Source organism: Sesamum indicum, linkage group LG3, assembly GCF_000512975.1.
Source record: "Sesamum indicum cultivar Zhongzhi No. 13 linkage group LG3, S_indicum_v1.0, whole genome shotgun sequence".
NCBI classification, from domain to species: Eukaryota; Viridiplantae; Streptophyta; class Magnoliopsida; order Lamiales; family Pedaliaceae; genus Sesamum; species Sesamum indicum.
Genome location: NC_026147.1, coordinates 12,739,005 through 12,763,324, shown reverse-complemented (window position 1 = coordinate 12,763,324; position 24,320 = coordinate 12,739,005). Strand labels below are relative to the sequence as shown.

Genomic DNA, 24,320 nt, shown 5'->3' with positions numbered 1-24,320 from the left:
TGGTCCGCTTTTCCATAAAAAATCATTGACAAAAAAAATCCAGATTGGAACGGTCAAACACTACATGAAATTATGTCAATAGCTAGAAAATTAGAAGGGAAAGTTAATATGTTGGTAATTGGCAACGAATTTTGAAATGGATAAGAATTTTAAACTCTTGTGATTTCAAAATTAGCATTACTAACGAAATATTTAATTGCATTCTAATTTATTTAAATATTTTAAATTTAAAAATTAAAAAAATAAATACAATTTAACTAAATTATTGGAATAAGAAATATTAAATTTAACTAACAAAGTTAATGTTTAGAAAAATAATTAATTTAGATTTTAAATTAATTATTTAAAAGTTAATAAAAGTTATTTTTGTAACAATTCTTGTAACTGGTATTTTGACAAAATTTAACAGTAAATCGCCGCAAAAATTAAGCGACACGAAAAAGGCTACAAACCCGTGTCTAAAAGCGATGTAAACTTGCACATTTTTGCTGTTACAACATATTAAATTCACCGAAAAAATGTTAGCAAAGCAATTCCAAAACGCCTAACGGAAGTTTTCAAAGAAATCGTTCCAAAATATGTTATAAAGTTCGTTGCAAATTCAATTTAGTAATATTTGTATATCGATTAGTTTTTGTATTTGGTTTATAAAATCGTTACGACAACCGTTCTAAATCTCGAACGGGTTTACTAAGCCTATTACAAAAAGTTTTAACTTCTCTACCTCGAACCGACAGGTGATCGTTGCAAAAATCGTTCCAATACTTGAAAGCTCGTTGCAAAATAATTTGAAATCCATTCCTCAAAAAATTATCTTTTTGGTAGTGATATTTCCATGCTGTAATTAGAAAAAAAATTAATATTGCAAACCTTCATAGTTGGCCTTTGACAAAAAATTTGAAAAATTTCAAACCCCACCCACCACCACCAAGACTTTACAAACAAATATTTCCGTTAGTAAAAATTCTAATAAAATTAGCTACAATAAAAATAAATTAAAATCAATGACAAGCTAATTACCAAATAAATATTTTTTTACTAAATTTGTTGCTAATTACCTATAACCAAAATATTTGTCATAGTTTAGTTGTAGCAAATGTTTTAGTCTTGCTTATAAAAACAACGGTTAATAGCGATTTCACAATAATGATTAATTAGTATCTGTTGTGATTCTTTATTTTTAACCATGATAATTAACTATAGTTAAAAATCATATTTCTTATGAAATAAAATCTCCTCCGTAATAAATAATACAGATTATATAAAAAATATCAACTAAATCATAAAATTAATTAATTAATTATAATTTTTGCTACATATTCAGGTTGAAGACTACAAAAAAATCTGCTTTTGTTAAGCAAGCCGTGAATTAATTAAAACACCCTTATTTATACTCTTTTTTTAAAATAAATAATCATTTCTTTATATCAATTATTTGTTATTCATCTAAATTCAAATTTTATCTATTTTATCAAATTCGCTTCTAATTTACTAAATTAAACTAATGTAATAAAAAACTTTAAACTACCTACACACGTCGAGTACAACTGATAATAAATATTAAAAATAAATCTCATATATATTATTAATTAAATGAGACCTAGTTGATTTGGTAAAATTGAGACTGTATGATCTTAGTGGTCATAGATTTGAACCTTTCAATGTATGGGATGTTGTTCTACTAGATTTAAAACCTTCAAATAAATTTATTTAACTTAGTTAACTCTTTGATTTAAAATCTTCAAATAAATTGATTTAACTTAGTTAACTCTTAATTTAAAACCTTCAAGTAAACTAATTTAACTTAGTCAACTTGAAAAAAGTTCCCAAAGAGATTCAGACTTTTTGATTTCAAAGGTTTCGTGTAAGATTTAAATATTTAAATTTATATTAAGTGAAAATAAATTACTTTTGTGATGTTATCATATTTAGTGTATTATATATTACAAAAATATTAAACGTGAAATCCAATGGATGAACGCGAAATCTGCATGAGTTATAAGTTTAGGATTGGGAAATGGCTCAGGCAGTGATGCCGATGTGGGAAGAAGAACAAGGAAGCTTGTTGGATGTCCGATGAAGTTTGGGTGAGGTTGCAGAAAGCATGGGCTAATAAGAAATTTTAGGCCATCCCACAAGTTAACAAAATAAATCGCCAAACAAATGTATTTTTGTGGATTGCATTGAATTATTTTAAATTTGTGGGTTGTATTGGATTATCTTTATTATATGTATTTTTGCTTACATGTTTTCTTATATTTGAATCTATAGATGATTAGAATCAAATCAAATATAATTTTATTATAATATTAAATTTCAAAAATTGTGACAAAATCCACAACTATGTTGCAAAAAAAAAAGATTTGCGACAGATTGTCTTTATAGAAATGCATTGCAATTTTGCGATGACTTTCGATGCAAATGAAAATAATTTTACAATGGAGTTAAAAAAAATATTTCATTGCAAAGTTTGTTATGGAATATCGTTGCAAAAAATACATTGCAATATTGCAATGACTTCCATTGCAATGTCATTGTAAATAAAAATTATTTTGCAACGAATTATATTAAAATATTTCATTTCAATATTTGAAACGGACTATTGTTGAAAAAATGGGTTGCAATATTGCAACTATTTTTTATTGCAAATAAAAATTATTTTTGCAACAAAATGGCCATCAATTTTGCTACAGATATCCATTGCAAAAGTCGTTGCAAAATATGAAAACCACACATTTTGCAATGAAAATTTACAACGGATAAAAAATCATTGCAAAAATTTGCAAGGGCTGAAAAATTCGGTGCTATATAACATTGGTTCATATAGCAACGGACAACATTCCGCTGTAAAAAGCCGTGGAAAATCTGATTTGACACGAATTTTTTATGAAATTCATTGCAAAAATCCATTGTTATAGGTCTGTTTTTTTGTATTTATTGTATAGTAGGTGTTATTTTTTATTATAATAGTAATTATTGTTTAGATATAATTTATTCGATATTATTGAATAATATATCATTTTTGTAATTATTTTTATTAATATAGATATTCGATATAAATAGTGATAGTCTATTTATTTTAAATAATAATAATTGATTGCTTTTATCTTTAAAAAATATTAATTTAAATAAATCAGCACATGTGTTGTCCACCTAACTAAATGGTCAACAATAATTCTCCAAAGTCCAAACAAACACAAACTGTCAATTCAATTGCCAAATTAACCTTCCGCACAATTAATTTCTTTATTAACGGAAATTGTGAATTTGCCAAACGGATTGAAAATTGATGGCCGTTAGACAGTGACGTACTGATAGACGTCATCTCAGTCACCGTCATTGCCCGTTTCTTCCTCTATTTTTTCTCAACTAAACCAAACCACCCTTTAGCCTACGTGACTCACTCTCTGTAACGTAACTCCTCACGTTACTCTCATTCAATCACTCTCACCCTCAAGCTCTCCATTTTCCACGCACAACACACACTTATGGCGGCTCCAGAGGTGGAGGAACGGGACCCCAGTTCTTGGGATGAGTTGCTGCGTAAAATGTTGCCGGAAGGCGCTCCCTTGCCGGACGAAGATCAGCTTGACTACTCCATATCTGTCGATTACATTGGCCCTTCTCCATTTTTCACGCCACCTGTTAATCCCGTGATTCCGAAAGAAAGATTCACTACTTTCCCGAAGGAGGCCCCGTCGCTGACTCCAAGAAACACAGCGTGGCTGAAGTCCTGTTCCAGTTCCGAGACCACGAACTCTGAGAACAAACGGTTGAGTGCTAGTTCAGTCGCTTTTGATGATGCGACGGATGAAATAAGCAACAATGGGGACGCTGAAGCTGCCGGTGATCATTGTGATCGCGACAACTCCTCGGGTTCCCATGAGGGGGGAAGGGAAATGAAACGAGGGGTTTTTTCGTTGAGTACTGGGGATAAGAGGAGAGGTTGTAGTAGATGTGGGAAGGCGAGTAATTGGGTGTTAAGGAGAAGAGAAGGGTGTATCGTGTGCGGAGCAGAGTACTGTAGAAAGTGCGTGTTGAAGGCGATGGGGTCGATGCCGGAGGGGAGAAAGTGCGTGGGGTGCATCGGGACGGCGATTGACGAAGCGAACAGAGGGAGATTGGGAAAGGGTTCGAGGTTGTTGGCGAGACTCTGTAGCCGGTTGGAGCTTAAGAACATAATGAAGGTAGAGAGAGAGTGTAAGGCTAATCAGGTGAGGGCAGAGCAGGTTACTGTAAATGGAAGGGAACTGACGGTGGAAGAATTGGATGAGTTGTTGGGCTGTGAGTTCCCTCCAAGGGATTTGAAGCCGGGGAGGTATTGGTATGACAAAGATTCTGGGCTTTGGGGGAAGGTGAAGAAAATTATCCCTGATCTCGATTTTCAAGGAGTCTGCTTTTGCTTTTTATCAGGCTTTTCTTTTTTTGATTTTTTTCTCTTTCGTTTTTTAATTATTCGTATCATGGATATTGATTGTTGAATTGTTCCAGGAGGGAGAAAAGCCTGATAGGATTATTAGTTCAAAATTGGATGTAGGAGGCAAGTTGCAGACTGCTGCCAGCGGCGGAAAAACGAGAGTTTACATGAATGGCCGCGAGATTACTAAAGTTGAGCTCAGAGTGTTAAAGGTAAGAAAAAGTTCTCAACTTCTTGACCCAGAGGAAAGACCTTTACATTTTGCCGTATTTTTCTGAGGATGCTGTGATAGTGTTTTCTTGGGTTTTGACGACTTCAAAATTTCTGGCTAGTTTTCACTAAAATCTGGTAAAACTTTATCTAAAAACACACATTAAGCGGACGATCACTGTGTTTAGTAGTTAGCAACGATTTATTGAAAAATTAGTTTTCTAGGTACTATTAATTATATCCCTTGAGCTACTTTAAAACCTGCTTTGACTGGAGATCAGTGCATTATTTGTGTTAGAGAGGATTTAATAAATACGGGTTCTATATGTGTTTGACTGATGGAAAATGCAATGACAATGTATCAGTACAATGTTCAATATGTGTAAGTAAAATCGTCCCTTAGTTGAATCATGGGCCTTGATTCTTCCACCCTTCAGTTACTGCGGATGTTACCAATTGGATGAAATTTGGAGGGTAGGCAGCTGATTTCTTCTCAGTGTCTGATAAGAAATAGATATAAGCAGATTAACTGCAAATTACTGAATTTTTGGTAACATATGATGAGCAATATTAGCATAAAGAAGATGCAACTTGCATAATATGATTGATGTACTTGATGATATAGTTTCTACTAATCATCTGTTAACTTGACATGACATTTTTGTTGAAGCCATTCACTTGGAAAAATCAACTGTACCAGTAAGCGAGACAATTTTTTGAGCCAGTTTTTTCAATCCGGCACATTTTCTGGTCCAGGCCTCAAACAACTGGCTTAGAGTTGGAAAATTGGAGTTTCATATCTCAGACAGAAGTCTAACATACAGATGTTAATAAAACTGATAGATAGTACTTCTTTGCTTTGTTATTATGTTCATAGTTGTTTATGTCTTGCGGATATCATCAATAGAGTTTGCTCCTCTATGTTACTTATTGCTTGTGAGAGTGATAAATTCATCCGACAGTTGTAGCATTATGTTGGCAAGTGTTACCACTGTTACATTACTTTGCTGCCCTTTCTGAAAATAAATATATTTTTTTAAATTAAGACTGTCTTAGAACCTTCATCTTTGTGGCAAAAATTTGATATACTCCTGTATTGTCTCTCTTTTAGCTGGCCAAGGTTCAATGCCCTCGTGATACCCACTTTTGGCTATATGACGATGGATCCTATGAGGAAGAAGGCCAAAACAACATTAAAGGATATATATGGGAAAAGGTTTTTTGTAATATATAGATTACAATATTCTTTTTGCTTTGATAGTGTTTTTGGTCATTTAAGGTACTCTATTGAAGAGTTTGAATTGGGCTTTCTGTTAGGCAGGCCTCAATTCGTGCCCTTTGTTCATTGTATTCATTGCCCGTACCCCCTGAACGTGCTCCTTGTACAAAGGAAGAACCTGCTTCATTTTCAGCTAGATTATTTCCTGAGTTTTTGGAGCAGCAAAGAGTCCAGAAACTTCTGCTTCTTGGAATAGAGGGTTCTGGGGCAAGTACCATCTTCAAGCAGGTATACTCATGGATGCTCATATGTATCTGCTTTTGAAGTTATTAAATTCATCTTATATATTTGATTTAATAAGGATATGCGCAGATAAATAAGCATGTCCATACATAACTCTAACCATACTGTATACATTTCCTGGAAATTTCTGTGCGTTTACGGTCAAATCATAGCAGGGAATGAGTCTGCATACCTTCTGGTCGGGGTTTCCTGGAAAAAAGTGCTGCACCATCCACAAAACACTATTGATATATCCTTAAGTTTTCAGCCATAGATGTTCAGCAACTTTTAAAGTTGCTACATTCTGCTTTCCTCACTGTTCACTTCCGATGCTTCTCAGCGATCATAAACTATATCCAAATGTGATTTGAATGTCCTGAAACCTATGTCAAATTATTGTTCCTGGCTCAACATTTTGTGATTGATGAATCATGTTATTTAACCCCAGATCACATTAATTCAACGGGTTAAATACAATTTACCCCCTGCAATAATATGTAAAATAAGCAAAATACTCCTATAAAAAAAGAATTACTAACCCCCTGTGTTTTGTACAATGAAGCAAATTACCCCTCTATCAATGGTTTAGATAGGAGGGTAATCTGCTTCATTTTCCAAAACACAGGGGGTAATTTGTTATTTTCTCCTTTTTTTTGCTCATTTTTCATATTATAGGGGGTAAATCGCATTTTTCCCTCAATTCAACTGAAATGTTTGTCCTGTGTAAGTTTATGAGAGAGACTGTTCCTGTCAGGTTCCCACTGCTTTTGTCTTCACCAGGAACACATTATATGAATTCTTGGAAGAATACATCAAAAAAGCATATGCGTCCTCGCTCTTCTCTTACTTCTTCTCTTACTTCTGATGGAAGTTTGCTTTGACATTGCAACTAGTCCAGATTCTTGAGTTTGTTAAGTCTTGGCATGTCAAAGAATACACTTCTTCTTTTGCACATCGTTTACTTTTTTTATTTATTATCCTGTTAGCTCATTGAGTTCATTTATTTCTTTTCATGCGACAGGCCAAGTTTATATACACAAACAAACTTACTACTGAAGAGCGGGAGAACATTAAGCTCATTATACAAAGGAACACATACAGATATTTAAGTATTTTACTTGAGGGGAGGGAGCATTTTGAAGAAGAGGCTTTGTTGAATAAAGAGTCTGCTGGTCAGTCTGCTGAAATGTCTATACCAGGTAGTTTCTCTGGCATTCTTGATTTCCTGCCTCCTCTCAGTCATCTCTTACTTAACTAACCTTGTCTTAATAATGTCTTTTTCCACCGTAGAACAGCATTGCTATTTCATGATGCATATGTTTATTTCCGATATACTGAAATATTGAATTTATTTGTGCATGGGGTGAGACCACAAAGCAAGTCTGACGAATACTTTTTTACATTGCCATGAGAATTCTATTCATCTTTGCTTTGATAACCCGAATTCCATTGTCTTCAAAGATGCTATGGTTTTGGACTCTGAAGTTTCGTGATCTCAGGGGAAATGAAATGTGATGGAAGCAGGCAATGCATCTATTCAGTTAATCAGAAAATCAGCAATTTCTCTGATTGGTTCTTAGATCTCATGGCTACTGGAGATATAAACACTTTCTTTCCTGCTGCCGCACGTGAATATGCTCCAGTCATTGATGAAGTTTGGAAGGATCCAGCAATCCAGGAAACATACAAGAGAAGAGAGGAGCTAAAAGTTCTTCCTGATGGTGCTAAATATTTCTTGGACCGGGTATGAAACTGGAAACAATATCTATTGTTTTGTTTACTCATGCAACAATACTTTCTCCTTGTTCTTTTTTCTTTTCCCTAACTAGTTTCATGCAACCATGCTTCGCTCTTGTCTTGGACTAGCGTCGCTTACTGTTTCAATAACCATTTGCTGCAAAAGGATAATAGTTTTTAATAGTAATTCACTATGATGATTCATGTATGTGCTCATCTTCCTCATGAACTTTGACTACTTGAGGGTGTTGAGTTTTTTCCTGTTGTAAGTCTCAAGTCCTATTTGCACTTCAATACTTCAGGTTCAGGTCTCCGTTGTCTCTGATATCCTTAACTTGCACTTTAGATGATTCTTTAGGAAGAACAATGTTTCTTCCGTTGAGGAGAAAATAGCTTACATGTAATGAACTCATAGGCTGATAGTAATGAATATTGAAATGTTTTATATCCAGTTGGTAGTTCTGGTTTAACTGCCAGCATAAATCATGTAGAACACTAAAGTCATCTAGATTAGATAACCATGGTACTAAAACAACAATTTTTGTACGGCAGTGATGAACATGGTTTGACTTGAACATAAGTTATTTAGATTTGCAGTGTTAAATGATTATCGAAGGGTCAAAATTATCAGTTTCAGGAACCCAAGACTTAAAATTTCAAGTTCATTTATTTGCTTGACAAAAGCATGAGGATCCACTGATTTAACACCAAAACAATGATGTGGCTGTTGTATGAAGGTTATCTCTTTTCTATAAACAATCATTCTATGTTAACACATTCTGAATTTGTTGTTTCATAAATCAAATAATCAAGACCAAGTTCTCTTGTCAGTTTGTGGCGAGAGATTTCACAGCATTGCTAATTTGGCAGGTCATTGAGATATCAAGCAACGAGTATGAACCTTCAGAGAAAGACATTTTTTTTGCGGAAGGTGTTACCCCCGGCAACGGCCTTGCAAGTATTGAATTTTCACTCAGTGATCACAGTGCAGTTTCTGAGATGTACAATCAACACTCAGAAAGCCAACAACCTCTTATAAAGTAAGGTTCTCCAGATCAACAAACCTCTATATGTTCCTTTGAAACACAACCCATCTTCATTACATTGTTCTCAGGTACCAATTGATCCAGCTCAGCTCTAAAGGACTATACAATGGCTGCAAATGGCTAGAAATGTTTGAGGGCATGAGGGCCATCGTCTTCTGCGTTTCTTTGAGCGACTACAACCAGACCTGGACAAACACTACAGGTCTTCAGCAAAATAAGATGCTGGCATGCAGAGATTTCTTTGAGAGCGTAGCACAACATTCTTGTTTCGAGGGCACACCATTTCTGCTGCTCTTGACCAAACATGATCTACTGGAGGATAAGATCGACCAGGTCCCAATAACCGTTTGTGAATGGTTCAGGGATTTCAACCCATTAAAGACTCATAGCAAGAGTCTTCCCCTTGCACATCAGGCATTTTACTATATTGCTGTCAAATTCAAGGAGCTCTACACCTCCATCACAGGCAGAAAGCTCTATGTTCGTCAAATCCAAGCTCACGACCAAGCATCTGTCGACGAAGCGTTTAGATACGTTCGAGAGATGCTCGACTGGGAGGAGCAGAAGAATGGAGATATTTATGCCAGTAGTGATGAAGATTCAGATTCAGTACCTGGTGCAGAGACAAGCTCGTCCCCCCTGTGATCAGCAATATCAACCAGTTCTAGTTGACATAATCAGGCCTTGGAAGGTTTTTGCAGCTCCAATGGCGTACATACTACAGAGCAATTGTTCTTATGGATAACAACAGCAGTTTACAGTGTATAGAAAAGCTAGCATCTGATTTCAATTGCTTATCATTCTGAGTTGATTCGGTTCATTGAGCAATTAATTAAAGTTTTGTTTCTAAAACAATTTGGTACATATTATCGAAAATTATAAAGTTAAAAGAACCTTCAAAATAATCGTATAAAATAAATATAATGCTTATTTAAATTAAGGTTTATTATATTTAGACCCCGTAAAAATATAAAATCACACTTTCCCTAAAAGACTTGCACCCTTCTGAGAGTTCTCCCTTTACTGCTGTATTCCTTCTGTTAGCGTTTACGGAAAATACTAACGCCAACACAAAAAAAAAGAATACATAAATTTTTAATTTTATCTTATATTTAACACTCTGTATAATTTATTAACAAAGATATTATAGTAATATTTTTTATACTTGAAAGGGGTAAACATAATAAATAAAGTCAAAAGGATCTAGCGTAGTAAAATATAATTTATGAATTATTATTTATGATACATGGACGCCAACACTGCAACATAAAAAATTTCGAAAAACACTAGGACACGATATTCACAACAGCGGTGTTAAATGGTTTGCCACATTAATATAATTGTAATAATTTATATAATTCAACCCACCTACAAACAAAATTATATGTACAAAAATGAATACATAAAAAGAGAATATAATCTGACAATAAATAAAAAAATTTATTTCTTAAAAAATAAACACCAAACATATAATACTAATTTTAAATTATCTTAAGTTATTTCCAGACATAAATTCGAATTTACGGACTATTTCTAAAACATAATTCTGCTCCAGAATTCTAAGCATGTCCCACCAGAATAAAAGAACGAAATTATTGCATTTCAATCCTATGCATTTTAGATTACTTTATAATGTATCCTAATTATTTTTTATATTTTAATGTAGTAATTTCAAAGTTACATAATGATCAATTTGGGGCCATTTTAATAATATGAACTATTAGCAAGAATTAAATAATGTTGGGTGCATGCTTTGATTTATTGTATGTTTGTCAGTTTTAATTTAAACTTTGATTCAACAAATAATATATAATTATTTCAAGCATTTACCTCATTGAAAAATTGAACTCTTTGCAAAAGCAATTTTATGTCAAGATTGCTTTGTCAATACAATCAAGTCTGCTTGCAGAAAAGCTGACATTGTATTTGAATTAATAAATTTAAAATGAGAAATTCCAAATTTCTAATAATAAATTCTTTTGATTGATTTTAATAATTCTGATAACAAAATAATTCCATTTTTATTATGACTTATATTTTACAAAATATTAATAAATTTTGTATACTTTTGATACCGAAATTTTTGATATACTTTCCCTGAATCCTCCCTTTAAATTCAAATTCATCCATCCAAATATAATCTAAGTTGATTGTATTGAAAAATTCTAATTCAGATCCGATTTAGCTAAACCTAAACTAGTTATATGGCAAATGTATATTGCACTTGTTGTGTTTGGTGTATAGTTCAGAAAAATTGACCAATCATATCAAACTTACATTGTGCTTCAAAGAAAATTCAATTCCATACACTGGCACGGTGATTGAAAAAGAACTAACTACGGAAATAAATGCTAAAAGTAGCAATTGATACCCAAAATAGCTGATAATAGCAAAAGGAAAACGTGAATGTATGCTGCAAATTTCTTTCACGGGATGCATCACCCGAAAGGAAGAGAACAATCAGCATGACTGTTCTCACAATAGGTTTCTGGAGAGTTGATGTAAAAAATAATATCCACATCCCATTGTTTACACCCATTTTACATAGGAAATGAGCGGGCAATAAATCAACTCAACACGCTGCAATACTGAAGAACATGTTTCTACTAGAAACAAGACAAAAGATCATATATGTCTTGACAAGTGAACTTTCAGTAATGCACTAAGTAACGATCACACCATGAAAACTACATTTATTTTGGATTTGGCGGCAGAATGCAGAATTAATAGATGCAGAAAGAGTTAAAGGAGCTCGTAAATTACATCTGTATATGAAACAAAGGAAGCCGTGGAAAGTATGAGAAAGCTAACATTAGAGAAATCTCTGCTATTTCATATTGCTAATACGTTGCCTTGTATCTACTGGATTGGAGGAAGAAAAAAGACTACTGGTCCTTGTACCTCTTCTCCACTTCCTCCATGCTTTGGATCTCCCTATGATACTTGCAAATCCGGTAAATGCACCTACACCAACATTGGACGGGCAGCCATGTAAGAATAGTATGACAAAGGAGCTTTGCGACTAAACTCAAAACTCAAAATGGGAGTGCAATATCATTTACCAATAGAGCAGGCATGCAGCGGAACATAACACTGCATTCCTCTGAGACTTGTAGATCTGTATCAACATCCAAAGCAGAGAATTAAAACGAAATTGTACCATTGGCCGTATGCCAAAACTAAAACAAAATGAACTACTAGAATGGTATAGCAAATAAGAGTATGAATATTGTATAAGGATCTGACTGCTTATGTGAAGGATCTCACACAAAACTAAAGATGATTGATATCATCAGAAAAGCACTAGGACTTATGTAAAGACCTAAGCTCAAGGGAAAACCTAGTGAGACAGAAAGACAGTTAATAACCAGTGTCTTAAACTATTTTATTCACAAAAATGAAGGTGCAGTGCTTCCAGCGTACACCGATATCCCAATACAACAAATGTCTCTCCACGTAAGAGTAAATGCTCAATCGATCAACATGAACAATAAGAATATTTTATTACAGGACTCCAGAATTTCCAAAAATATGGAATATAAGAACTTAAAAAATGAACAAGTCTATATGCATGTACTTGACCGTAAGTGATTCGACAAAGTGCTTCAAAATTTTCAATCCTTTTTCACACTTGTTAAGCAAATCCCAGCATCAATTTGCAAAGTCTTCAACCTTAACTGTATCCCTATGCAATTTAATACTATATTACTGAAAACAGACTTATTGGGAAGATAGTATAATTCTTCGGGAACAAGATACTACCACACATGATTGGATAAAATTCTTAGACAACTCCAAACAAGTTAACCAGCGGATATCAGAAACATAGAAGATCCATGCTAACAGAGGGCTATCTAATCTATTTATTGGATAGCAAACAAGAAGATATTATCAAAATTATTGACAATTACGTAAACTAGTAACAACAACATCAAAGAAAAGTGTGGTGCTCCGGTACTCTCAACTTTCGGAACAAGCATAAATCCTTCTAAGATATGAAGCAAACGAAAATCTCAGCACCATACAATTAACTCCTAGCTCACTATATAATTACTTTCATCATCATCGAACCAAAAGTATCGATCAAAATGATAACCAGTAACAGAATACCAATTTGAAACAGAGAATGAAACGAAAACTAATTACCGATTTCTCATAGCGATCCCTCTCAGCAGCAGTGCAGATCTCCCCAGAACACATCAACCGGTGTTCATTCTTCCAGTAAATATCTAGCAGCAAACACAGATTTTTTTAAAAAAAAATTAAGAACCCATTTCAAATTGCGACGGCCAAAGGCCGAAAAATGAAATAAATTAAAAATCAATTCCGGGAACAGAAAAAATCAAAAAAGAAAAAATGTGCATACCCAGAAGCTGAAAACCGGAGAATGGTATGATAAAGAGTGATGGTTGCAGAATAAGCGAGATGAGCGATACAATCCGAGATTTCAGAGCCTTGGGCGATGGTAATGTCAGGATAATAGCCACCGCCGCCTCTGCAGCCACCACGTACGCCAGTATCACCCATTGCAACGCCATTTTTTTCCTCTGATTTTATGATTTCTCTTTCAGACTTGCTAGTTCTTCTTTGTCGAACGTGATTTTCCTTTTTCTTCTTTTTTTCCCCTTGCTTGATCTTGCTTAACGGGTGAGGCTAGTGAAGGTTCTTGATAATCTGACTTTGTACCTGGAGTCGGTCATTCAATTCAGTGAGTCATGCCAAAATTACTTAAACTGCCCCTAAAGTTCTCGTGTTTCTGTTTTTGACCCCCTATCTTTTTTAGTTTTTATTAAAAAATATTACAACTATACGCCCTCTCTCTCTCTCTCTCAACTAGGAAGTTACTCGCAGCATAGCTTCATTGCCCTCCCTATCGAAGATATTCATGAACAACAAAACCTTATTTACTAACAATTTCCCACTTTTTTTTAATGAAAAGGCCGTTCGTTAGTGCTACTAACTACATGGTGCCGTTAGTATCATAACAACTTGGCCACATATATTATTGTGTCCAAATCATTGGTGCTACTAACGACTTGGGCTCATTTTTGTTAAATTTTTATTTATGTTAATTAAGAATACAATATATTAATTGATTAGTACTTATTGTTTTTAATTTTATAATATTTCGAATTTTTTTATTATTTTTATAATTAAAAAATATTAATAACAAGCATATTGATGTTTAATTAATTTTTAACAACTAATAAAATTAAAATTACATACAAATAAAAAAACAGTATATTCAATTATTGACTTCATTATTTTGGCGTCTACGACCCCGTCTCGAGAAAATATTAATGGGATTCTGTCCATTATACGCATAGTTTGTCCACAGTTGATTGTTGTTTAACATTGTACTACTTTTTGTCATTTTCTCACAAAAATAATGGATAGAACAATTAAAAGTCATTTTCACAATTGCTATCACAGGTAGGCAACGAGCTCCTTTTAGAACCTCATTATACATCCGACATATTGGTTGTCAGAATACTGCATCACCACCCGCCATCATGAGAAGCTGTCTATTTTTCTTTCTCAATTTGGTCTGAGTAGTAGTATGCTTCTGGTTTTATACTCGTATCTCGTTAATAGTACCATTAAATTCCTAATTTGATATTCTGACAACTTTTCGATAAAGATCCTTCAATTATACGTCCTTAAATCACTATTGAAGTTTGAACACACGTCCCTCAAACAAAGTCAATGCACACTGCGAGGAGGAACAAAATCAAGAATGTCATCTATTGCTCCCATGAGCCCAGAATGATGGTTAGAAATAAAGCAAGTTCCAAACATCCTCTTACAATATGTTTGCACACCATCTGTAGAACCATTTGCAAGATAGATATGCTTCTTCATCGACAATAACAAATGCAACAGGCAATACCTATTGATTCCCATCCATCCCAGCTACAATCAATATTTTATATTTTACTTGGTGTACAAGTGAGTTCTGTCTATGCTGATAATTTTTCGATAAAATTGGAATCCTTCAACACATGATTGGAACACATAGAATAAGTAATTACATAAGCTCCGCTTGAGCACTGGAAAATTTTGTGCTCACACCCAACAACTGTTTCTTCATTCCAGTTCTGAAGATTGCCTAAGTAACTGGGTAGCTTTCTTGTAGAGCTCTCCCATGTGCCATAAATAATTTCATGAGTCATCCTCCAACTATACCATGCCTTAACGTATGATATATCAAATCATAACTAATCCTTCACAATTTTGATGACATTATTTATTCCATATGCAGGGTTACATTTTACTTGTTCCAATAGTAAAAAGGCAACAAAACATCTATTCAGTGCAATGTTCCATAGACATTTAATTCATAACACACGTGTGGTCTTCCGACATTTAGAGGTGTTTGGCAAAGCTTACAACCTCTTCAAAAGATGTTTGAGAGATTGAGTTTTAATAAAAAAAAAATAAAAACAAAAAGTTAACTTCACCCATTTTTTTAAAAATATCTTATAAGCTCTGTACGACTAATATACCACAACACAAAAATTTTCTCATTATTTTGTCTACATTCCATTTCTTTTCTCTTTATCACCAAATTTGTGACTTATACTTTTAAACTTTTGTAGGAAATTTATAATGCAATATTAAATAGTATGGCAAAGTCTTTCACCATACAACTATAAATATGAGTGTTTTTTCAATAACTGGGAATACAATGCTAGACAAACAAGAGAACATTCAAGAAATTTAAAAATTATCTCTAGCGCAAATCAAGGAGATCCACGGCATTCAAGATAAAAGTCAAGACATTCATCGGGGAGATCAAGAAATTTTGACATTTAATTCGTGATTATAGTGCAAAATCTACGAGTTAACGTTATTGAAGCACAAGTCCGTCTTGGCATAAGCTAAAAATCTTGATTCCACCAAGAAAACGGTATTCTTATTAACATTAATGAAATCTCAAGCCTAACGTCAAATGGAATCAAAATGTCGAGTCTCACATTTAAAGTTGGCAAATCGAAATTCGCATTTTCAAAGTAGAGAATCATAGGATTCAACTAAATTAAAAAAATCATTTAGAATAATTTCTTGCTTCATTAAGTTCAGAAACACAAAAATTTTCGTTAGACAAAATTTCAATTTTTTTTTATAGATTTCGTGCGATTTATAATTACTGAAATTTTATTATTTCATATTTAAGACATTGTAAATATTTCAATAATCGATGCATTTTGAGACTCGTTCAACTCTATAGTTGTATTGTGACTTTTACCATCCTTAATTCGATGTTGCAACGCCACCACAACCACCAACAACAAAGGAAAGAACGGATCAAATATGTGTTGATCAATCAGTCGGAGCATTGCGACGTTTCTATGTGTATATGTTTTAAAATATATTATAATTAAAAAAAATAAAATATATAAATCAACACATAATATTTTAAAAATAGAAAGAAAAAAAAATCAACTTTAAAATGTTATCAACACAACAAAAATTGGTGCATATAATGGTGTCGTAAATCATTGTTTGTAAGCGGAGCATGTAAATTAAAATGTACTTATTAAATTCATTTAAAAAAATTACGTAGTTATTGATGAAATTTCTAATTTGGATTTGAAAAATAATCGAATCAAAGCATGATTACATGATAGAGCGAGAAAAATCAGTAGATTAGAATCTTTCTTTTATAAAAATTAGGACGAAAAATCAACCCGAAAAAGAGAAATTTAATATATATCAAATTTTGTTCTTGAAGTTGTTAACTTGTTATTGTTGACATTATTTCTCAAATGTATTATATATAGTGTACTTGAACTTATAAATCACAACTAGTTGATATTAATTAATGTTTTTCATCAGGTATTATTATTTTTTATTTCTTTTAGTTGTATGATATTCAATGGGTAAAAAATTTTTTGCAATTCTATAAAATACGGGCATAATTTATTTTGGTATCACAATTATGATAATTATTACTTTTAATCTATAAAATTTATATTCACATATTTTGAATTTTAAAAAATCATGTATATTGTGATTTTGAGACTAAAATAAATTTATGATGTTGGAATTAAAAAGACGTACTTTTAAATTTTGAAACCCTAATTTTGGGTCTTAGCTGATTAATCATCACAGCTGGGAAACGCGTTGGAATTTGACTTGGGCAACAACTGACCACCCAAAGTCAACGTGCTTCCGATCTTTATTATCCATCCTCACTCTCCATCACCGCCATATTCTCTCACACTCATGGGCAGGGTCACCAATCCAACTCCGTCGGCGGCGGCGCCACCGTCTTCACCGCTCATGCACTTCAGCCACCCACACGAGCTCCACCCCCTCTCGCTCTACAACCCCCAGACTCTTTGTTCCGGATGCAAGCTCCAATCCAGTGGAACCATGTACACATGCAAACCCTGCAACTTCACCCTCCACCACTCCTGCGCCAAGCTCCCCCAGCTCATCACCCACCCTTCCCACGGTGGCTGCACCCTTTCCCTCCTCACCACCGCCTCCTACCCCCGCGGCATATTCAGCTGCGACGCCTGCGGCCGCTGCGGAGACGGCTGGAGCTACCACTGCACCCGCTGCGAGTACGATCTCCACGTCACCTGCGCCTCCAAGCCGCTCAAGATCAGACACCAAGCCCACATCTCCTGCGAGCTCGAGCTCACTTTCAAGGACCCGTATGCGAATTCTACGGGATTCTCCTGCGATATTTGTCGCAGAATCGGGTCCAAGCAGTGGCTATACCGCTGCAGTTCCTGTGAATTTGATGTTCATTTGGACTGTACAGCGGCAGCTCCGCCGCCTGTGCTGCAGCACCACCATTCATTACCTCTGGCGTCTACGGCAGCATCTCCTTATCAGAATCAGTTGACACATAGTTTAAGCACCGGCGGTATGAACATCCATAGCCAATTTCCAGCTCCGCCGCCTGCGGCGGCACCCCAAGTCAACGGCTCCATAGGGCCGCCGCAGCCTTATCTGATGCACAGTGCGAGTACAGGTGGGATCGGGAATCCTCATGGTTACGGTGTTAATCAGTTTCCGGGTCAAGTCCCTGGATCCGTAGTGCCGGGAAATCAACAGATTAATCAGCCAGCGAGAGGTGATGGGTTGGGAGGCAATTTGATGATGGCTGCGATGCAGGGATTTGTGGAAGGGGCGTTTCAGGGAGTGGGGCAGACTCTTGTGCAAGAAGTCATTGGCGGCGGAGAAGGTGGTGATGCAGGCGGCGGATCTTCTTATTAATCGAGGTCGAGAAATGTCGATTTTTGTCATCTCTTTCTGGTTTAGGCGATGAAGTTGATCAAGCAGAACAGATTACGTTGTTTTTATTTCTTGGTTTTCTTTTTCTCATTTTTTACTATGGTTTTTGTTAAGCTGTTCTTATTCCTATGTGTTGGACATTGCACACGCAAGTTGAAACTTGAATCAAGACTAGCTAACATCAATCTCTTGTCTTAAAACAATGTATGAACCTGTATTAATAACTGAAAATCTGACTTCTCATGGTCTATGACAAAACCCGACTTTGTCGGGACATGACAAGTTTCAATTCGTCACATACCCTTGAACAAATTTAACATTTAATTATCTCTAATTCTCCAGGGAAAAAATAAAAATAGTCATAGTAAATATTTATTGACTACAATTATATAATGATTGTTAGTCATGATTTTTATAAATGTGGCTAAGCATTTATCTGGCTAGAATCCATGACAAAATTTTCCATTTGCTATGTATAGCTCATGGCCATGCCAACTATATTGGATAATATAAATTTCTTGAGTTAATTTAACTATGATTAATAATAATTATTTATTATGATTTTAATTCATATCCAATCAAATCTTTTAAAGAATTTATAAGCTCTTTAAGAAAAATTAACTCTACCCATTTCTTTAAAACATCTTGTATACTCTTTAATCGATCTTATCATTCAATAGATTAAAACATAGCCGTAATGTTAATATTTCACTTTTAATCTTCATATAATTAATATTTCTCCCAAAGTAAAATTATCTGTTTATATGACTTTAAATACTAATAATTTTATGATTTTTTCAGTCGTTATTATAGTATAAAAAACTTATTAATGTCAGAACCCCTAACTTCACATAAACTTTGACATCTTACTTATCGAAATACTTTTAGAACTTATATTAAAAATAAAATTCTAACATCTTTAAACTCTTATACCATCTCATGAAATATATAGTAACATATAAAATGTCTGAAATAAGCTTACTCAAACACCCCTAATATTGACATGTTGCCTAAATGAAATAATAGCAGTTCAGATCTTCTATTCCACTGATGTTTCACTTTATCCCTGATGTCCAATATGATGTATGAAGAGAGTGATCTGCTTGGCTTTTCAAAAATTTTAAGGTTAATTAGACGTAGTGGCCCTTTTTAAAAATATAAAATTATATTTTTATTTTAAAATCATATTTGCACTTTTTTTCTAAAAGGATCTATTTACGTTTGATTTTTTTAAGTTATATTTGAACAGAAAATATTGACGGTAGTAAAAAAAATTAATATAAATTTTTAATTTTGCTCCTTAATTCATATTGTCAAGTATATTTTTATACTTATGAAGAGTTAAATGTAATATGGACAAAATATTTTTTCAGTCCTATAAAATAAGGGCGGAATTTATTTTGATACCACAATTATGACACGTATTGCTTTTAGTCCCATAAAACTCATAATCGACGCATTTTTAGTCTAAAAAGTCCTGTGCGTTGTGGTTTTGGGACTACGAAGAAATCGTAATTTTAAGACTAAAAAGGCATGATTTTAAAATTTTGGGACTAAAAATATAAAAAAAAATAAAATGCTACTTGTTTTATAAAAAAATAATATACTTATTTACATCATCGCAAGAGAGTTGTTTGCATTTGTTTAAAAGGAGAAGCTGCACAAGCCCAAGAGGCAAGAGGTGGTAGCCATGGTTGCGGTGGGGCTTAACGAATTCGGGCCGAATCCAACCGCATAATTCAACATCTCTACCAAAATCCACATTTGATTACACTATTTCAGTTTTCAGTTTTTAAAATAATAATTAAATAAAAATATACTTGTTTATACATATTAAAAACACATTCAGTTTTCAGTGTTTAAAATAATAATTTAAATACATCCTCATTTCATACGAAAATCTAAATAAAATTAAAAGTATATATTTGCCACTGAAATTGTAAAAATAAACTAACATAGAATAGTAATTTTAAAAAGAGTTATTTCACGGGATATAATATAATTTTCTAATTATTTTTGTGAACAATAAGTATATAATTACATCAATATTTCACACAATTTGAAAAGTAAACAAACCGCTAAGTTGGATTGGGTCGGATATTCAATCCAATCTGACTATGTAAATATGACTCGACAGATACAATTGTATAATCACCTAGGATAATTATTAATTTACTTTCATCCTGTTTCACACGTAAGGATTAAATACTATTTAACTCGAACACTAGTCTTTCTTTTTTTTTTTTTTTTGGGCGGAAACATCTTAAAGTAGAATTAAAATTTAATAAACTTTTATATTACAAAGTTAATCACTAAATAGAATACAATAACATAAAAATACATGTTTTTTTTACTTTTTTAACCATCATATAAAATTCCATATCAAAATTAAACATGAAGAATGATATTGAGAGACAATAAAATACAATTCATATAGTCTTAATTAGAGGGTGTTGATGAGATTATAATTTTTTTAAATTTTCTGATAAAATATTTGAAAGTTCAAAAATTGTTGAAATGTATTTTAGTTTTTTTTCTTTTTCCTTTTTCTCGAAAATGAGCTCATAAGATTAAAAAATAAGATATCAAGAGCCGGTATGCTCCTTTATTTAAAAAACGAGATTCTACTCTACTTATTTTTTAAATTTTAACAAATTTTTTCAATTTTGATCATATTACAAAAGTGTCATTATTCACATTGTATAATCTACTTAATTTTATTTTATTCAAGTATTTTAAAATTTTATTTTTAAAATAAAATATAACATCTTATAAGATCCAAAAAAAACATGTAAAATTATAAGATGTTCTGAATATATTGGACTGATAGATTAGAAATTATGGATTTGAAATTCCCCGAAACAAATCTTCTAGACTTGTTTGGCTAATTTAAAATTATATATATTTCGTTGATGAATTTTAATTATTTTCTTATTTAATCATTTAAAATTATTTCTTCAAATAATTACCTTGAATCCAAATCCATCAATCCAGTGATGGACTTCGCCCTACCCACCAAAACAATATTAGATACGTTGTTTTTATATTTATTACATTTATTTTAGGCTATATTTGGATGGAATGATTTCAAATCCACGATGACAAATCATTTGATCTCATTCAACTGATTATTCGTTATAAAGGATTTGAAATCCTTAAGCTTGTATTAAGCGTTGTAATTGGCATAATTAGATGTCAATCTCATACAATTTTGATCTAATAAGTCGAATGTCAATTAAGGTGAATTCATAAATTAGATGTAAAGGAGAATAAGAATGTATAGTTGTCCCACATTGAAAGTTTAAGGGATTAAGTTGTGCTTTGGAAAATATATAAAGATATGGAATTGTAAGAGTTATATTAAATCATAGCTTGTCCCACAATAAAAATCTTTTAGGGTGAGTTTGGAGAAACAATTTAAATGACTCCATTTAAAAAGAATTTGAAATCCATTCATATTCATTATAACTTAGTTCAATATTAAAATGAAAAAATGTGAAATCCGTTTACATTTAGTATTATCTAAACATATGCAAAGGATTTTGTTATGAAGGAATTTCGAAGCAAAATTAGTTGGAAACAATGAACAGTGCAATCTTGAAGAAATTAGAATTGTTTCGAACCCAAAATCTGTTCAATTGTAACCATTTTTCAAATCTTATCTGAAAATATAAACGCGGTCTTTTATATAAAACTTTCGATATTTTCAAATTTATCAAATTTGTTTTTCCAAAACTGTTTATTGTTGGAAATAAGGAACAATATAATCCTGAAATTATTAACAGATTGTTCATGATCAAATGTTTTACTTTTTCATCCTGCTATTCCATTGGAAGATGGTGACTATGGAAGTGTCAAACGTTTTGCAATATTTGGTAAACGCACCCGCTGTATATTCTGCTCCACTATCAGGTTTTAGTTAAGTTTTTTACCAGTCGGGTTTTTACTTCATGCTTAAATAAAATAAATTTTTCTAAAGTTTCACCTTTGATCAGAAAAAGATTTATATGACCTACAATAAATCAATAATAAGTTCATTGGTGGTAAATATATATTTTCATTCAATTGTTTTGTTAATACCAACAAATTTCGTAGATTTTGATTAACATAATGAATTTATTTATTAGACAAAAACAAGCATCATGAGTATTAAACATAATCTTCTAAAGTACAAAAATTTTACGTATATTTACACTAAATTTTAAGAGATATTAATACAAAAAATGCCTAAAACTAATAAGACAAAGGGTAGTTATCCTTGTCCTCCCCTAAATTTTAATTCAGGATCCTTCTTTGCATGAATGCAAATATAGCCAAAATTCATTGCAAAAATGATAGAATTCTATATCATTTCTGGTTGTCTTGCTCTGGAATATAAAATGTGATGGAGTCAGTGCATGCCATGAAGCTACCACGATGCAACGCTATATATATATATATATATATATATATATATTGTACTTGTGAAAAACATTGCCTGCCATAAAACATTGATTACAATATTCACCATTATTATTACAATGTAAGTTTAAAAAGTAGTGCATGTCAACTTTGACGTGACTACGCATCACTAGTCTTCATTGTTTTCTTTCTTCTTGTATAGGAAATAATTGATAATAGCCGCCTTTGTCCCTTATCTATCATGGATATATTGCCTCTCATTACATTATATTCCACTAATTATATATATATATGTATTGCAACTTTTACTTTATAATAAAATAAAGGTATAATTTTATTTTCATTCCCTCAAATTTAATACAATTATAAATATACTTAGTGTTGCTTGAAAATTATGTTTAATTCTTCTAATGTATGTTTTTATATAATAAATAGATTTTTTTATAAAATTTCACGAAATTTATTGATATTAGCAAAAAAAAATTGAATAGAAAATCGTATTTATATCAAATTGATTCATTGTTGACTAATGGCAAATCAAACAATTTTTTTTCCTAACAAAATTATCATTATACATCTTTATACGCTAATACATGTGAGGAGGTATATTTTCACCCTTATAAAAGTAGTTTGGTCAGAAAAAATTTATTTGACTTTCAATGAGTTAATAATAAATCAATCGAAGGTAAATATAGATTTTCGTTCAACATTTTTGCTGACAACAACAAATTTAGTGGATTTTGATTAATAAAAAAATTTATTTATTAAATAGAAACAAATATAAGGAATACTATATGTAATTTTTCAACAACAAAAGATTTGTGTGTAATTATATAAAATTTCAGGAAAGGACGATGTAATTATTTGTAACATAAAATAAAAATATTGGGTACTTTAATTTGTTAATAGAATATTTCTCAAATCACTAAATATATCGCCCCCACATATCATATCATATCCTGATATCTCTTTCACTCGAAAAAAAATATTAATTTTTTGTTACAACTCATTATATTATGTATAAATATAAAAGAATTGTGACGAATGTTGATTAATTAATAATTTGTTATTTTCTGTGTTTCTGCTGCTAAATCTAAAATTTTAGTTATAGTCAAGAAGTACGAACGATAAATGATTTGGCCATAATTAAAATCAAAATAATTAATTAATTGATCATGGTTCAACACTTATGTTTTTATATTAATTTTATTTTATTATAAATAAAAATATTAATTTATTATAATTTTTAATTATAAGAATTTGTAATGTAGGGAATAAATTTTTTTTAATTTCTAGTGTTTTAAACATTGAACAATAAGACAAAAAAATTAAAATAGTAAAATTAAAGAAATGATATGCACCTAAATTTTCAACTACTATATTAGTCATGAATATATTATGCCATGCACTAATTAATATATATTTTGTAATCTTGTGTACATTGTTTTAGGTGGATGGTATCAATTATGACACTTTATTATATATATATATATATATATTTTTAAACATTGAACAATAAGACAAAAAAATTAAAATAGTAAAATTAAAGAAATGATATGCACCTAAATTTTCAACTACTATATTAGTCATGAATATATTATGCCATGCACTAATTAATATATATTTTGTAATCTTGTGTACATTGTTTTAGGTGGATGGTATCAATTATGACACTTTATTATATATATATATATATATATATATGACTACTTTGATTTTATCATAATTAATTAATATCTCATCACTAATATTAATT

The 24,320-nt window shown here is 32.1% G+C and overlaps 3 protein-coding genes across 3 annotated transcripts; 2 read left to right on the top strand and 1 right to left on the bottom strand.

Moving 5' to 3' along the window:
* Positions 3,381-9,662, top strand: LOC105158190 (extra-large guanine nucleotide-binding protein 3-like). Its single transcript, XM_011074847.2, has 8 exons — positions 3,381-4,355; positions 4,492-4,629; positions 5,739-5,843; positions 5,949-6,134; positions 7,150-7,327; positions 7,628-7,872; positions 8,736-8,905; positions 8,980-9,662. Exons 1-8 carry the CDS (start codon positions 3,489-3,491, stop codon positions 9,554-9,556), a joined length of 2,466 nt encoding a protein of 821 aa, XP_011073149.1. The 5' UTR covers positions 3,381-3,488; the 3' UTR covers positions 9,557-9,662.
* Positions 11,490-13,594, bottom strand: LOC105158189. The gene is made up of 4 exons (XM_011074846.2): positions 13,278-13,594; positions 13,058-13,140; positions 11,974-12,029; positions 11,490-11,875 (listed from the first exon to the last, which is right to left on the bottom strand). The coding sequence occupies exons 1-4, from the start codon at positions 13,447-13,449 to the stop codon at positions 11,797-11,799; spliced, it is 390 nt and encodes a 129-aa protein (XP_011073148.1). The 5' UTR covers positions 13,450-13,594; the 3' UTR covers positions 11,490-11,796.
* LOC105158187 lies at positions 17,111-18,348 on the top strand. The gene has a single exon (XM_011074845.2). It carries the CDS (start codon positions 17,141-17,143, stop codon positions 18,143-18,145), a length of 1,005 nt encoding a protein of 334 aa, XP_011073147.2. The 5' UTR covers positions 17,111-17,140; the 3' UTR covers positions 18,146-18,348.